The sequence below is a fragment of the Rhinopithecus bieti genome, unplaced genomic scaffold, assembly GCF_001698545.2.
Source record: "Rhinopithecus bieti isolate Rb0 unplaced genomic scaffold, ASM169854v2 scaffold_2888, whole genome shotgun sequence".
NCBI lineage: Eukaryota > Metazoa > Chordata > Mammalia > Primates > Cercopithecidae > Rhinopithecus > Rhinopithecus bieti.
The window spans coordinates 2,299,504-2,317,145 of NW_016804209.1; the positions used below are offsets into that span (position 1 = coordinate 2,299,504).

Here is a 17,642-nt window from a genome sequence, read left to right on the forward strand (position 1 = left end):
AAAAAAAAAAAAAAAAAAAAAAAAGAGTGAACTTTGTAGTTTGTAAATTACATCTCAATACAGTGATTTTTTTTTAAAAAAAATAAAGCGTTGACATAAAACCCTAATCCTAATTGGTAGTTTCCTTCCTTTTCTACAGGTATTAGCTTAGACCACCAGAAACATCCTGGACTTCATGTGTATGTCAGATTTTAGGATGGCAAAACAAGACACCAGTAAGCAAAGAAGCTCTTTTACACACCTTAGAAAGCACATTGCCAGACATGAAAAGGATTCCAAACCTGTGTTATTTCTCTGGCTGCTGAGTACTTAAATGACTCTAAAAGGCAATTAAGAAGAAAAATTCCATCCTGATAAAGGAGCACACACAACTTACTACATTTGCTTTCTCTCTTGTTATTCTTTTTTGTTCTTCTGATTTCAGTTTTTCATTTAAAGCATCATTTTCACTCTTCAGATCATTGATTTGCTTCTAAAACACAAAACAATGAAATGTGGAACATAAGTTAACAAGAAGACCCCAGAAACTCAGCATATATACACAGAAACATTAAAACCAAACAAAATCAAAATGATCCTTTTTTTGTGGGGATGCTGGGATATTGGCATTCACCCACCTCTAGCGATTCCTGCTTCTCAGAAAGTAAATCTTCAAGTGATTTCTTTTCTATTTCATGGCCTTTCTTAATTTCTGGGAAGATAAGAGGATATTTTTGAGACAGTAACATTCTATAAGATCAAGGTACTCTACAACGGTGAAAGCACATAGATGCAGGGGTTGACAAGGAAGCCATATGATGTTACTTTACATCTATGGTATGCTTTTATGTAAACTGGCCATCTGTTCTCAAAATAGGTTTGAGAGGTGGGTGGACATTCCCATTTTATGACTGAGAGCACTGAGGCCCACCAAGGCCCACAGAGGCCATGCGACCTTAGGAAAACACTGAGTGCCATTTCAGGGCAGGCTCTCATAAATGCCACTCCAGACTCCTGGTCTGGAAACCCTGTGCTCTCCTGAATTTCCTCTTCATGACCTAAACGTAAGTCTATAATTACACTCATTTCTAGCAGGAAGGAAGAAAAACAATGTTTCCTAAAAGTGTGCCCAGAGCCAGTCACTTTTACACATTATCATCTCTGCCTGACTTTGGGCAACTCTTATTTCTCTGGTGAGAAAGTTCTTGCTGAAGGTCACACAGCCAGTTCCCAGCACACGTCCATGCTGCCCTGTAAGATGTAACTGGTTTAGTAGAAAGACTGAGCAACACTGCCGATTCTGTTCTGAAAGCAGTGGCTTACACCCTTCCACTGAATGAAAGATGAAAAATAGAAAAGACTCGTTTTCTATTCAGTAAGTGACATCGACATTTCACAGCTCTGCTGCTGTGCGGGAGCACTTGGGGTGGATCCTTTACTGTGGATTACAAGATAGAAACTTTTACTTTCAACTTCCCAGGAACCTAAGCCGGCAACCACCATCCCCAAAATGGCCTTTACAATCTTCCGAAGCCCATTCTATTTAACACCAGGCTGGCATTTGTAACTATTATTTGCATCCTTAGTGGGAAAAGGCATCTGTTAACAATGAACAATGCAAAAAGGAACCAAGAACACCCCACCCTGAACACCACAGGGCATTTGCTGAAGCAGAAAGTTAAGAATCATTTCCATCTTAAAACATATCACGTGGTTCCTTCAGATTTTATTCTGTTTAAAGAGGAAAAAAAGCATCCTTGCCTGAAAGGGAGGCTTCATAGGCCTTCTTGAGCAATTCAACTTTCTCCGAGTGGCTAGCTTCAATTTCCAACTTAGAGGTTTCATGAGCAGCATTTAAGTTGTCAAACTATAAGAAACAAACAAAACCGTGGTTTAACAGTAAAACCAAATGTCCTAAGTGGAATAAGCAAAGCGACCACATTAAGAGACTTCACAGCTTCACAGGTAAGCTTGTGCTGTAGTATAAAGGCTCCCCCAACACATACAAAGGCCGGGGCAGTGGTTCACACTGGTAACCTCAGCACTCAGGAGGCAGAGGTGGAGGATCACTTGAGCCCAGCACTTCAAGTCCAGCCTGGGCAATGTCACAAGACTCTGTCTCTAGACACACACAAAGAACGCATAAAGAGCAACCCAACTGGGGTTCACCACTCAACTCTCCTCTGTCTCCTTCCCTACCCTCAGGAACGCAGACATAGAGGCTCTCCAGAGTGATGGATGGAAATGGCTGCATCAGTCCCAAGGAATGACCAGGAATGAGGTCATGCTCTGTGCCTGTCATTTGACCACTCAGGCCCTAGCACGTACCTAGCCTGGAGTAGGCACTCTGCAGATAATTACTAAATGAAAAACTGAGTTAAAAAGGGAGCTATGAAATTAGAAAGGTTTGATATTCTATTCAGTGAAAAAAAATAGGGTATTTAAACAAATGCCACTTAAAAAAATGCAAAACAATAGTTTGGCAGCACAACACCAGGATGTTTATAAGGGATTATTTCTGGGTAGAAAGAAAGGGTTGTTTTTCAATTTTATCTTTTCCTCCTCCTTTTCTTCCCTTCTTTCACTTAACATACATACATTGCTTTGGTCATAGGAAAACTATTCAATTAAAAAGACATTGTTTCCGAGGCGGGTGGATCATCTGAGGTTGGGAGTACGAGCCTGGCCAACATGGTGAAACCCTGTCTCTACGAAAAATACAAAAATTAGCTGGGCATGGTGGTGGGTGCCTACAGTCCCAGCTACTCAGGAGGCTGAGGCAGGAGAATCACTGGAACCCAGGAGGTGCGGTGGGTGCAGTGAGCCAAGATCAAGCCACTGTACTCCAGTCTCTAGCCTAGGCAACAGAGTGAGACTCTGTCTTAAATAAACAACAGCAACATACTTTTTATACCTATTAGACTAAAAAACAAAGAGAAGCTCATCAAGGATGTGAATAGCAATCAGGATTCAAGTAAGCAGCAGAGGCCTCAGACAAGCTCTGGCTGCAAAAGCACAGACCTGCTCTTGCAGTTGCATTTTGTACTTCTCTGCTTCTTCAATGTAAGTGTCCCGAAGCTTTTCATACTCCCTGGTATAAAATTCCTTAAGCCGATTCTCTCGTTCTGTTTTTTCAGCCTGGTGCTGCTGGACAAATGCTTCATACGCTGTTTGTAACTCATTCCTGGCTTTTTCTAATTTCTCACAGGTGGATGAAGCAGTGACTGAAAACAGATGAGAAAGAAGAGGGAAGAGGTCATTTTATTTGTGAAATGTCCTATATTCATTGCAGTCACACACAGCTGTGATGACACCTGAAGCATAAACCCACGATGTCTCGGGTCTCTGGTGACCATATGTTCAAACGTAATAGTATGGAACTGAATTGTAAAAAGGAACACGAGGGCAGGGCATGGTAGCTCACACCTGTAATCCCAGCACTTTGGGAGGCCCAGGTGCGGGAATCACCTGAGGTCAGGAGTTCAAGACCAGCCTGGTCAACATGGCAAAACCCTGTCCCTCTTAAAAATACAAAAATTAGCCAGCATGGTAGCAGATGCCTGTAATCCCAGCTATTTGGGAGAGTGATGCAGAACTGCTTGAACCCGGGAGGCGGAGGGTGTAGTGAGCCAAGATCATGCCACTGCACTACAGCCTGGGTGACAGACTGAGACTCCATCTGGAAACCGCTCCCCCTACCCAACTAACACACACACACTCAAAAAAGTGACTCCCAAGCAGTAAGAGAAGTACTTCAGAAGAGCCAGGTTTCCAAGGAAAGATCCCCTCTCATGTGGTGACCAGTCAATGCAGTGGTCAAGAAGAGAGCCTCGGCCAGGCCGAGACATTTCTTAGGACAAGCGACTCCTCCGTCTCCCAGACAGCCAGTGTGGCAGAAGCTCATACAAGAGCAAGACAGACCAGGGATAACAAACTAGTGGACCTTAAGCTTGTGCTTAATTTGAGCTGATTATAATTTGTTATTTCAAAACTAATTAAAATGAAATATTAGTCTCTATTAAATACAAATCACCAGAGCGCAAATATCTTAGGAAATAAAAACACATCTTAAAAGTGCCCACATAGGCCAGGCATGGTGGTTTATGCCTATAATTCAAGTATTTTAAGAAGCTGATGCAGGAGAATCATTTGCGCCCAGGATTTCATGACCAGCCCGGACAACACAGGGAAACCCCATCTCTTAAAATTAAAAAAAAAAAAAAATGTATCCAGGCATGATGGTGTGAGCCTGTAGTCCCTGCTACCGAGGAGGCTGAGGTGGGAGGATCACTTGAGCTCAGGAGGTTGAGGCTGCAGTGAGCCATGACTGCACAACTGTCGGGCAACAGAGTGAGACCCTATCTCAAAAAAAAAAAATTATAAAATGAAAGGTTAAAAAAACTTTATATATATATATATGAGTGAGAGAGAGAGACAGAGAGAGAGACGGAGTCTTGCTCTAACACCCAGGCTGGAGTGCAATGGCACGATCTTGGCTCACTGCAACCTCCGACTCCCGGATTCAAGTGATTCTCCTGCCTCAGCCTCCTGAGTACCTGGGATTACAGGTGAATGCCGCCACGCCCGGCTAATTTTTGTATTTTTAGTAGACATGTGGTTTCACCATACTGGTCAGGCTCGTCTCGAACTCCTGACCTCGTGATCCGCCTGCCTTGGTCTCCTGGTTAATATATTTTAAAAGGGCAAAGTAATCTGATAAACATAATAGAAAATTACAGCATCTTATCTCTTCCCTACAACTACCAAAAATAGAATGACTAACAATATAATACATGGCAGAACACACCAAAAGATACATGTACACACATTACAATAAATCCTAGCAAATCATGAATTCCTTAGGAAGTCTGACTTTGGACATTCCCAGTCTTCCATCATCGAGATGTAAATACAGGCAGACAGGGTACTACTGTAATTGTCAGGGGTACACATGCTGTCCACACCCCCAGAGTGCCCATGGATTAATACAACAGGGTTGCTGGCAAATCTGTTAAATTAACCCTCACCTCTCTTTTGGAAAGGAATAACATATCAGGAGTTGTTGAAGGAAGAAGATTATTTTAGGGCAGAGAAAAGGACAATTTAGATCAATAATTATTTGACCTAAGGAATATGAAAATGGCAGGTTCTTAGGAAAATTTCCTACAATGTTGTCGACTTGTTATCTCAGGAACCTGCCATGTGGTGGTAGAAATACCCAAGTCACTTGGCCCAAATCAGTATTCTTTCAGAGGAAAAGGAGGCTACATCGAAATAATGGCAGGGATAGTATCTGCTAAAGAGAACCCTTAAAAATTAAATAAATCCACAAATGTTTATTGAAGGGCAAAGAATGAACATTAAAAAAAAATCCCCAAAACAAAAACTATTTCTCGGTGCCTGGCACAGAATGGGGCTCCTTATCTTGTTTAACCCTCACAGAGGACCTTGGGCAACATATAAATAAGGAATCTGCCACAGAGAGGCTAAATCATCTCCCCAGGCACAGAGCTGGCAAGTGTGAGAGGACGGGTTTTGGTGAGCAGTCTGAATTCTGATTCTGTCTGCACCCAAAGCCTGTGTCCCTTCTTTCCCACCAAGCTGTCTCTTGTGCCAGGGCTGGAATGGCGCAAGACGGGGCCTCTGCTGGAAGAGACACAGACAGAGAAGTGGCAGGACCAGGCCAGACCTTAGGGCCCAGGGAGTGGCACTCAGGACAGTTTACATCCAGTCAGGGTGGACCAAAGGTTTGGTCAGATTTTTAAAACAATTAAAATAAAAACAAAAAATAAAAACTGTGATGAGGGCTGGGCACAGTGGCTCACGCCTGTAATCCCAGCACTTTGGAAGGTCAAGGCGGGCAGATCATGAGGTCAAAAAATCAAGAAGGAGGCCAACATGGTGAAACCCCGTCTCTACTAAAAGTACAAAAATTAGCTGGGCATGGTGACGCGTGCTTGTAATCCCAGCTACTTGGGAGGATGAGGCAAGAGAATTGCTTGAACCTGGGAGGCAGAGGTTCCAGTGAGCCAAGATCACGCCACTGCACTCCAGCCTGGCGACAGGGAGAAACGTCATCTCAAAAACAAAAACAAACAAAAAACTGTGATGAAGTTGACATCAAATTAACAATTATTTTTAAGTGTATAATTCAGTGGCATTAAATACCCTTACATTGTTGTGTAAGCTTTGCCATGATCCATTCTCCAGAACGTTACCCCCCAACCTGAAACTCCATACCAATTAAACAGTAACAACCCATCCCCTCCCCTTCCCCAAGGCCCTGGCAGCGACCATTTTACTTTCTTTCTCTATGAATCTGGCCACTCAGTACCTCATATACCTGGACTCATATAGTACTTGTCCTGTTGTGACTGTTTATTTCATTTAGCGTATGTCCTCAAGGCTCATCCAAGCTGTGGGATGTGTCACAATTTCCTTCCTTTTGAAGGCTCAATAGTATTCCATTGTTGGTCAGGTGCAGTGGCTCATGCCTGTAATCCCAGCACTTTGGGAGGCCAAGGCAAGCAGATCGCTTGAGTTCAGGAGTTCGAGACCAGCCTGGCCAACATGGCAAAACCCCATCTCTACTAAAATACAAAAATTAGCCCGGCATGATGGTGCATGTCTATGGTCCCAGCTACTTGGGAGGCTGAGGCAGGAGAATTGCTTGAACCCAAGAAGTGGAGGTTGCAGTGAGTCAAGATGACACCACTGCACTCCGGCCTGGGCGACAGAGCAAGACTCTGTGTCAAATAATAATAATGATAATATTCCATCGTACGTACTGATGACATCTGTGCATCCACTGACCATTCAAGGACACTTGGGTTGCCTCCACCTTTGGCTATTGTGAGTAATGCTGCTATGAACACCAGGGGACAAATACATGCCTGAGTCCCTGCTTTCAATTCTTTGGTGTACATACCCAGAAAGAACTGCTGACTCATATGGCGATTCTATTATTAATTATTTGAAGGACTATAGTACTCTTTTCCACAGTGGTTGAACCATTCTACATTCCCATCAGCAGTACCACACACAATGGTTCCAATTTCTCCACATCTTCACCAGAACCTATTTTAGTTTTTCAAATATATATAACAGCCATCCTAATGAGTACATCACTGTGGTTATGATTTGGTCAGCAGATTTTCAAATTGAGCCATGTGATAGAAGTAAAATTCTGGCATCAAGGGTGAAAATCCTATCCCAGTATGACCAATGGTGGGAGACGGAATGGTGAGCCTTGGTGACTAAGAAACTCACAAAGCAGAAAAGATAGAACCCATAAAGACAGACGGAGGCCAGATTACAGGAGCCATCGCATGGAACTCAAGACCTTTAGGACTGAACATTAAAGTTTTTTTTTTTTTTTTCCTTTAAAAGAATTTAGAAAGATAGTGACAGCTTGATGCGGAAGTATTTTTTTATTTTTTCCTTTAAAAAATTTGAGTAAAAGATAGTGATGGTCCTGACTGTTGGAAGTTTTTTTCTTTTTTTCATTTAAAAGAATTCAGTCAAAGATAGTGATGGTCTTGACTGCTGGAGAACATTCTCTTCACATTCACTTTTCCTTCTATTACACTAGTAACCACAGAAGAAAAAATGACTCAAGACGTCCAATGTTAGTCAAACGAGTAAACACAGTAAACCTTCTGCCAAGTAACTTTCTGACTCTGAACGCTCCTCGTGTGAATCTCATACTAGAACTTTCTATGAAAACCTACAACTTCGCAAGCCACTGGTGAAGGCATCAAATAGGTTTCTAGTCAGAGAAATTCTAGTTTCATGCAGCCTTTTCACTTGCTTCTCTTAAAATTTCAGATATTTCCAAAGTTAGAAAATGAAAAGTAAGAACATGATCTGAACCCATCTGGAAGCTCATATCCGGGACAGAAACATTGAAGTGAACTCAGGGACTCAGCAATAAACAAGAGACTGCCTTCAAGCCCTGGGCTAGAAGAGCTTTGACGCAGACGTTAACAGCAGGCTACCCTGGCTGATTTTAACGCATCTGTTTATAATAAAAATACTGTTGGTCTGAATACATAATTATGGCACATCAGCCTTTAAAACCAAATAGGATACACAAAAGTCCTTTCCCATTAGCCATGGGACAGGGCTGTTCCTTTGTTTACCAAAAAAAGAAAAAAAAAAGGGCAGCTCTGAAGTTTTGTTGGCCACCATAAGTGAGGTGAAGGGAGGACACATGGGAAGAAACGGGAAGGAGAAAGGGAGAAAATGGGTCACATGGGGGAACGGGAGGTTCACTGCTGTTACTGCAACAGTCCAAAGCGGCAGGCCCAGCACCAGACGGTGACATCAGCCTGCAGCTGTGCACAGACCTTTGCTCTGTTTACTGGCCCGGTGTGCTGCTGGGGAACAGCTGGGCTGCAGTCATCGCTCACACTAATGGCTTTAGTTTGAAAAACCTGGCCTGGGCTCCGAAAGAAACATTTATTTGGCATAAAGAACTCATGAATAACTTTTTAAAGGATGCACGTGTAAACACTGTATTAAAGGTTCTCAGAGCGCTCCTCGACAGCTGTGACATAATGTGTGTGTGTGGCGGTGGGGGGGCGTGCATAACCCTGATTTGAGGCCGTGGACTTTCCTGTGCACTGACTACAGCTTACCGGAGATTTATCGTGCCACCTGTGTGTGCTCTCGCCCCATCCTCAGTCTAGTCTCTTCTTGCTTATTCTCCAGAATTCCACTCACTTTCAATTAATCAGACGTCTGCCCAACAAAGCCAAAACCAAACATTAAATAGTTCTGAATTTGCATCAAGCAAGCATGAAACTTTCCCCCAGTGATACATGCGACTGTTTGAAAGTAGGTATTACACAAACACAAAGGTAAAGTAGTCCTTTTGCCCCTTTTTTTTTTGAGACGGAGTCTTGCACTGTTGCCTGGGCTAGAGTGCAGTGGTGCGATCTCGGCTCACTGCAACCTCCTCCTCCTGGGTTCACGCGTTTCTCCTGCCTCAGCCTCCCGAGTAGCTGGGACTACAGGTGCCCGCCACCACACTTGGCTAATTTTTTGATTTTTTAGTAGAGACAGGGTTTCACTATGTTGGGCAGACTGGTCTCAAACTCCTGACCTTGTGATCCGTCCACCTCAGCCTCCCAAAGTGCTGGAATTGCAGGTGTGAGATACTGCGCCCAGCCTCTGTTGTTTTAATCATTCCATTAGTTGATTTTTTTTTTTAAAGCAGGTATATGATTAAGAACACCAACAAACCACTGCTTGTAGGAGAACTGTTGGGCAACTTTTGTATACACGTTTGTAAACCATGAAAGCTATCTCCAGCAATCTAGCTTAAAAGAGGAAATACAGTTCTCAGGATTTAAGGAAAAAGAAAAGAAAAAGAGAAAGGAAGAAAGGAGAAGCGGGGAAGTGGGGAAGGGAGGAAAGGGGAAGAAGGAAAGGAAGGCAGACTCATGTACAAAATCATCTCTAAAGTAGAAGGCCATATTGAGATTAGAAGTCAGTATTTTCACTCTATAATGAACCACCTGAGAAGAATTCGAGGCCAGTGGCCCTCCCTGACAGTTTAAATCATGGATAGCTGAGCAAGAAAAAAAAAAAATCATAACAAGTGAAATGCTAAGTTTTGCTTTTCAAATAATTATCAGGATGATATGTGGAAAATGCCCAGCGCCACAGTCAAACATCATCTCTGGAAAACAGAGCTGGAGTCCTCCCAGGTCCTTCAGCACTGAGCCCTGCAGAGCAGGAGTGGAGCCATTACTTAATTAGTCCTCATGGCTTTTTCTCAGAAGGGAAGGTCAGACTTGTATTATTTCCATCTCACAGAGACTCATTTCCCTTTGTTAATTGATAAATGTACTGTTCACAGAGAAAAGCATTACACAGCCATGGCCCGACATTGTTAATATTCTTTTGAAATGATACAGCGCTTTCCTAGTTTTTACATCTGAGTAGCACGCTTCACTATGAGACGACCAAAAAGATTTTAATGCTGAAGAACATAAATAAATGTCCTAGTAGAATAAGCCAAAATTACTCAGGTTCAAATCTCAGTCACACCACTTAGCTGCTACATCACTCGAGCAAATTACTTAAACTTTCTAAGCCTACATTTTTTTTTTCTTTTGAGATGGAGTCTTCCTCTATCACCCAGGCTGGAGCGTAGTGGCATAATCTCAGCTCACTGCAACCTCCGCCTCCCGGGTTTAAGCAATTCTCTTGCCTCAGCCCCTTGAATAGCTGGGATTACAGGCATGCACCACCATACCTGGCTAATTTTTATATTTTTAGTAGAGACAGGGTTTCACTATGTTGGCCAGGCTGCTCTAGAATTGCTGACCTCAAATGATCCGCCTGCTTCGGCCTCCCAAAGTGCTGGGATTACAAGCATGAGCCACTGTACCTGGCCTAAGCCTATATTTCTTCATTTTTAAAATGGAGATAATATTAGTCCCTTCTCTATAGGATGAAATAGCACAGGTGAAGCACTCACCCCAGTGCCTGACCAGAGTAACTCTGCAGATAAATTGTATAACTGTTACGGCTTGCAAGAGTCTTCCTGGTAGACAGGCTTGGGGTTCCGTAACAGAAATATAACAGTTAACAAGCAGCATTGCTGGCCTAGTATTCAAATTTGATGCATAAGCAGGCACATACATAGGTATTACGGTGGAGTATACACTCACTTCAAGTCTTCACCTTCCACTATTATTGTTCTCGACATTATATGCAATAGAATTTTCCTAATTTGGAGGAGGTTTTATGTAAATCAGACCTAAAATATAAAAAGAAAAGTGCCAGGCAAATCTTCATAGTGCCACGTAAGAGATTATGATAGAAAGAAGAGACGAACAGGAAAAAGAGATGATTCCATTCCCAAATTGCATACATGCACCTTTCCTGGACGCTCTGGCCAGGCTGCTGTGGGCGGCAACTCTCCCCCACCCCACCTCGAAATCCCCACCTCTGCACCAGGTAGGATGAAGAAGAGCAGTCTGCCTCCAGCTCTGCCTGCAGCGGGCCCCTCACTCTCTCTTGGCTGCCTGGGAAACTGGCCTCCTCCTCTCAGTTCTGGGCTCCTTGACTTCTTTCTTCAACAGCACATACCCAATACACTTCTCAGGCTAAACTCTCACTTCTCTTGTGCCCCACCCCCAGAACCAGGAAGGGACACTACCTTCTACTGCAGAGTGTGATAATGTCGTAACATTCTACGAGGAGAAATCCGATCACCACACACGTCCATGGCAAGTGACTATACTGGTGACTCCCTTAAGCCAGGGTCTAATCTGGTTTGAAACTGGAGGTAGTAATATCACTGAACAGGTAACCAAGAAGTTGTTTTTAAACATCAAATTGATGCTTTGTGGACAGGCAGTGGAAGAAAGAAGAAGAAAAAGGTGGGACCTAGACTATCCCACAAATAGGCATGTCTGGTTTCCTGGGTCTCCGTGTCCTGATATGGAAGGTAGGAACTAATACTACCTGTTCGGCCAACCCTATAGATTGGTGAGAGTGAAGTGAAACAGAGTTACTATTACCCTTTGTAGAAAGTCTTCCCAGCCTGTGGAATACTCCGCTACTCACAGAGTGCCAGGGTTTGCCTCTCTAAAGATACTTTGTCAAATGACCATGAAATTTTGCAGACAAGTAGACGACAAGGTTCTTTTTCTGAATTTCAAAATTATCTCCAAATGGCTTTCTGATTGCTCTTGGGCATTAAATCAACGAATCAATAAGAGCTCATTTCAAAGTCTTCCATAAATCATAAATTATTAGGAACTTGCTTTTTACAGAGGGCCTGCACTATCAAATCAATCCTCCCATAAATGCCACTTCACCTTTAAAACTCAGTTCACACTTTACAAGGTGCTCTCATATTTGTTTCAGGTAATGTAACAATGCTCTGAATGAATAAAATAGGTATTACCATACATCCCATTTTACTAAAGAAGAATGGAAATGGCAGAGCTGGATCTACAACTCCAGCCTCTTTTTTATTGTTGTTGTTGTTGTGTTTTGAGTAGATACGGGGTTTCACCATGTTGGCAAGGCTGCTCTCAAACTCCTGGCCTCAAGCCATCTGCTCACCTCAGCCTCCCAAAGTGCTGGGATTACAGGCTTGAGCCACTGTGCCCAGCCTGAGAACTCCAGCCTCTTTGAGAGCCTAAGCACAGAACACCAAACAGGATCTTTTTCCCAGCCTGAGATGGAGTAGAGAGAAGTTAATTCACACGTACCATGGACGCCTCAGGGTAGTAGGGCTTAATTCTCTTGTGGAAGCACTGTAGAAAAGACTCCAAGATAAGGCAGGTAAAAAAAATGACCTTTCTCTCGCTCTATTGGTTAGTGCTGACAAAGTGTGACTCTCAGGTGGGAAGAGAATTCCACTCAGCCAGCCTGTCTTCCATCTCCATCGTGGCGCCTAGGTACCAGCTGGGCCTCCCCTAAGCTTCTAGCCTTTCCCTGCCAATGTTCCTCCTCCCACCCTTGAAGAGAAGCCTGCAAAGGCCTTGCTGTTTTTCAGCTCATTCACTGGCCAACATGCTGCAGAACAGATGCTCTCTTTTTTTTTTTTTTTTTAAATCACAACGGCAAACACTCCATGTACAAACGAAAACATTTAGGAATAAAAGTGGGCTGGAGGCGAGAGCACAGCTGAATAACGGACAATCTGTTCTAAGATTCAGGCCTGAGAGAAGTGAGGCAGACATTAAAGGAATCCCATTTCCATCAAGAGTTTCAATGTAAAAAAAAAAAAAAAAAAAAAAGGGCAATTTCGAGTCAGGTACTGTTCTGCCTCTCCTCCTCCCTGACGGATCACTTTTTAGGGCGCAAGGGCCAAAAAGGCTGCTATAAGCCCTTGGCATGTGTAACATTTGAAAGCTTATTTGTAAGAATGTACTCAATTCAGTTGGAGTTACTTCATATTATCCTTACTATGCTTATTTGATATATATATATCAAATATATATATAAATATATGTACCAAATATACATATATATACTTTTTTTACATAAAAGAAACAATATTCTAGACAGCTAGAGCAGTGTCAAAGGGTAGTCCTGGGGCACCTACATGAGAACCACCTGGATGATCATTAGAAGTGCAGATTCCTCCTCAATTTCCATTAAGGGAGACATTCTGCTTTATTTTTCTTTGTAGGTAGCCAAGGATGTCCTCAGATATTGCTAATGGGGAAGAAACACTGGTCTCCTGTTAACCTGAGGACACTAGGGCCAGAGGTCAGGAAGAGGGATCACTTTCCCCATCAACATATCTTTCTAGACGTGCTGCCTCTCCTTCTAAAATTGTGAAGCACCTGTTACTATTCCTTAAAGCCCAAAGCGGGGTTAGTAGGATGATGGATATAGGAGATATTGGCATTTAAAAAAAAAAAAAAAAAAGTGCAGATTCCTGGACTTCATCCCCAGCCAACGGAGTCAGAAGCAACGGGCATGAGAACTGAGGATCTGCATTTCAACCAGTTCCATTTTCGTACACAATAAAGTTTGGGAACCACTATTCTACACGATAAGGTATTAAATCAGGAAAATCACAAGTTGAGAGACTGGAGTTAGGACAAGTAACAGGACAAAGAGGAACACTCAGTGGGTTTCAAACACAGGTACCATCGGTAAAACTGCGTATCTGCAGGTGAGAAAACATGGCCTTTTACTTATGAAGATAGCCAACCAAAGTCCAAATTGAGGGCAGATGTGGATAGGAAGAGAATGAGCTAAGTTTGAGGTGCCTATCAACTCAGTCTTCAAACAAGTCAGGGAGATAAACAGCCCTGTTCTGGTGTACAGTTGGTTTTCAGAATATTAATAGATTTTTCATTAGAGCCTACTTCAAGAAAAATCACTTCTGGAATTTTACAACTCAAAAGTGACTTACCTGTGAAGAGTTTCAAAATTATTTTAAATACATAGCCTCGTTAAACCAAAATTGTAGATAAAAACGGAACAGTGAATGAATCAACACATTCCATATGGTGTGAGGCAGTCCGAAGTTCACAGACACGGGGTAAGTGCTGATTAGACAATGTGTATACTGCTTTTGGCAATATACTTTTTTTGCAAGTTATTTTCCTCAGTAAGATATATTTTGACAATATTTCTTAAACTCTTGATTAGAAGAAAATTATTCCAAAAGTAGCTATCAATGCAAACTAGTGTTTATTTCATATAATTTTCCAATCTTTCAAATCATTTCATCAGACGTTCCCTGTGGTGACTACCAGAAGATTGGTGGTCTAGCCATCTTGGGTTCTGAGGCAAGCTCTGTGCTTTCTAGCTTCCCTTGGGAAGTTACTTAACCTCTGGGCCTCAATTTATTTATTTTTTTAAATACAATGCAGATGAACAGACAGAGCTGAACATTGTTTGTTAGGGATGAGTAGGCAGCAAATACACAACACTGTAATACCTAGCTCATAATTTTCACGCATAAAAAACCAACTGGTCTTTTTATACTATTATGGGAAGACCAGGCATTTTTAGAGAATTAAGGATTAAAATCTTGTTGCACAAAATAGAAATAATCAGGACTAATGTATAAAAAGGTGAGAGTTACCTGTTAATTCTGACAGCTCAAAAATAATTTTGAAATATGAAATAACTCTTTCTTCATTAATTTAGATCAAGCTTGTCCAACTCACAGCCTGCATGTGGCCCAAGACAGCTTTGAATGCGGCTCAACACAAATTTGTAAACGTTCTTAAAACATGATGAGATTTGTGATTTTTTCTTCTTTTAGTCATCAGCTATTGCTAGTGTTAGTGTATTTTATGTGTGGCACTAGACAATTCTTCTTCTTCCAATGTGCCCCAGGGAAGCAAAAAGATTGGACACCCCTGATTTAGATGCAAAGTCTGATTCCAAGGAGTAACATTAATAAAAAGCAAAAAGAACCCAAAAGATCATAACCACGGTCATCTATTGCACCAGTTTTTATTCAACATGACTCTAGAAAGAAGCTTATCCTAGAGGCAAAATGTCTGCTGCAGATATAGACCGTTTTAAATTTAACTGTAATCTATTTCAAAGGCTGACACTTTCAAAATGCTCTGATTAACTGGGATGGTCGGACATAATCTACAATGCATCCAAGAGAATTATAGCTCTCCTTTATGACCATGCATTCCTACAGGACAATAATTTTTTCTTTGCAAGATGTGGACTGTATTTTTTAATTATTCTGACTGCTTTATTTAAACTTTTACTTGACGTTGAGGGGTACAGGTGCAGGTTTGTGATACAGGTGAACTTGAGTCACAGGAGTTTGTTGTACAGATTATTTCATCAACCAGGTACTAAGCCCAGTACCTGATAGTTATTTTTTCTGCTGCTCTCCCTCCTCCCGCCCTCCCCCCTCAAGGAGGCCCCAGTATCTGTTGTTCCCCTCTTTGTGTCCATATATGTTTGTCATAGAAATGTTAAACAGTTTATAGAAATACATTTGTGCATTAAAAAAACACTGAGTATTAGCAAATTTTAAGAAGAAAACTACCGTTCCCTAGCTACCATCCTTGGTAATAAAATCATTCATTCGTTGAAGTCTAAGCACCTGGTAAGCGCCAACCAAAAGGTGGGAGAGCTATAAAAATAAGGAGCTACTGGCCCTGCCCTTGAAGAGTTCCTAATTCCAGATGGCAAGAAGAGGTCTATAAACAAATCACTGTAAGAAACAAAATCTTAAATGTGTACAAAGTGCCTTGAAAGGCACATGAGAAGGCACAATTAACTTGCTTGAAAGATGTGGGCGAAATTCAACAGAAGATATTTTAGCTAAGACTTAAAAACTGAGTAAATGAGAAGGAGTTTGAGGGGTCCACGACGGGAGGGGAGTGGAAAGAGGAGAGTGCACTCCAGGCAGAGAGGATACCGTGCAAAATATGTGGACAAGAGGTGCTAATGAATCCACGGCTGGGACCTGGGAGGCAAAAGGAGGCGTGAATAAAGGGGAAAGAGTGCCTAGACATCAATTTGGACTGGAAGATTTCAATCAGTCAAATCACAATGGTGTGCTTAGTATGTCTGGGTTTTTTTCCCCAAGGCCAAACTGGAGTCTTTTGTGTTTGTTAAAAATGTCCAGTAGAGGCCGGGCGCGGTAGCTCAAGCCTGTAATCCCAACACTTTGGGAGGCCAAGGCAGGTGGACCACCTGAGGTCAGGAGAGTTCGAGACCAGTCTGGCCAACATGGTGAAACCTCGTCTCTACTAAAAACACAAAAATTCGCTGGGAGTGGTGGTGCACACTTGTAATCCCAGCTACTCGGGAGGCTGAGCAGGACAATCACTTGAATCCAGGAGGTGGACGTTGCAGTGACCCAGGATGTAGCCACTGCATTCCATCCTGGGTGACAGGGTAAAAACTCCTTCCAAAAAAAAAAAAATCAAAACACAAAATGTCCAGTAGAGACACATGTCAGCTTTACTCTAAGTATAATTAATCCTGGCCGCAAGTGGAGTGCACATCACAGGCCAGGAGGCAAGGTGGCCTGTGGGGTAGCTGTTGCAGTATCTTCCAGGTGAAAAATTGTGGGACTTAAAGCAGCAGCAGCCAGAATGCTGAGCAGGGATGGATCCAAGTGGCATTCAGGACACAGACTGACATGCACATGGAGGATGGGGGAACAGGAGTATGATTTCAGTTGTTAGCTTGGGCGGTAAGTGAATCATATCACCATCATCAAAGCTGAGGAACCGGGGTGAATGAGGAGACGGTGCACGGCGCTCAGGAAGGAAGGGGCTGGGTCATCAGGAAGGTCTGATTATACTGGACTGGCTCACCTGGGGGCAGCACCTCAATGAGACGCATCTGCAGCTTGGGAAGGAGAAGACCAGAAAAATAAATCTGGGTCATTCTTGTATAGGTAGTAGTGGAAACCATGGGAACGGATGAGAAAACACCTGGCAAAGAAACCCTTGTTATATACTATGACACTATTTAATGAGTAAGTGAACTTATGGGACACTTGATAGACTTTCCCCCAGCCCATTAAAGGTGATCACAATGGAGACCGTGAGGCAATGTGGAAAAGTGCTTGACCTGTCCAGTTAAAAAGATCACAGCAGACATTTGACCAGGTACAATGGCTCACATCTGTAACCCCAGCACTATGGGAGGCTGAGGCGGGTAGATCACTTGAATCAAGCATTCGAGACCAGCCTGGCCAATATGGTGAAATCCTGTCTCTACTAAAAATACAAAAATTAGCCCAGCATGGTGATGTGCACCTGTAATCCCAGCTATTCGGGAGGATGAGGCAGGAGAATTGCTTGAATCCAGGAGATGGAGGATGCAGTGAGCCGAGACAGTGCCACTGCACTCCAGCCTGGGCAACAGAGCAAGACCCTGTCTTAAAAAAAAAAAAAAAAAAAAAGGGAGCAAGATGGCCGAATAGGAACAGCTCCAGTCTCCAACTCCCAGCGCGAGCGACACAGAAGACCGGTGATTTCTGCATCTTCAACTGAGGCACTGGGGTCATCTCACTAGGGAGTGCCGGACAATCGGTGCTGGTCAGCTGCTGCAGCCTGACCAGCGAGAGCTGAAGCAGGGCGAGGCATCGCCTCACCTGGAAGCGCAAGGGGGAAGGGGATCCGTTTTCCTAGCCAGGGGAACTGAGACACACAACACCTGGAAAATCGGGTAACTCCCAC

At 42.9% G+C, this 17,642-nt stretch overlaps 1 protein-coding gene across 13 annotated transcripts in view; it reads right to left on the reverse strand.

The window, feature by feature from the left end:
- The window catches only part of MTUS1 (microtubule associated scaffold protein 1), a 160,410-nt gene that overhangs the window by 9,110 nt on the left and 133,658 nt on the right, over positions 1-17,642 (reverse strand). For all 13 annotated transcript variants that reach the window (XM_017867216.1, XM_017867224.1, XM_017867221.1 and 10 more), the window contains 4 exons: positions 3,001-3,203; positions 1,741-1,846; positions 618-691; positions 377-472 (listed from right to left, as the gene is read on the reverse strand). In XM_017867216.1, coding sequence (XP_017722705.1) covers positions 377-472; positions 618-691; positions 1,741-1,846; positions 3,001-3,203 — 479 coding nt within the window. The remainder of the gene's footprint in view (positions 1-376; positions 473-617; positions 692-1,740; positions 1,847-3,000; positions 3,204-17,642) is intronic.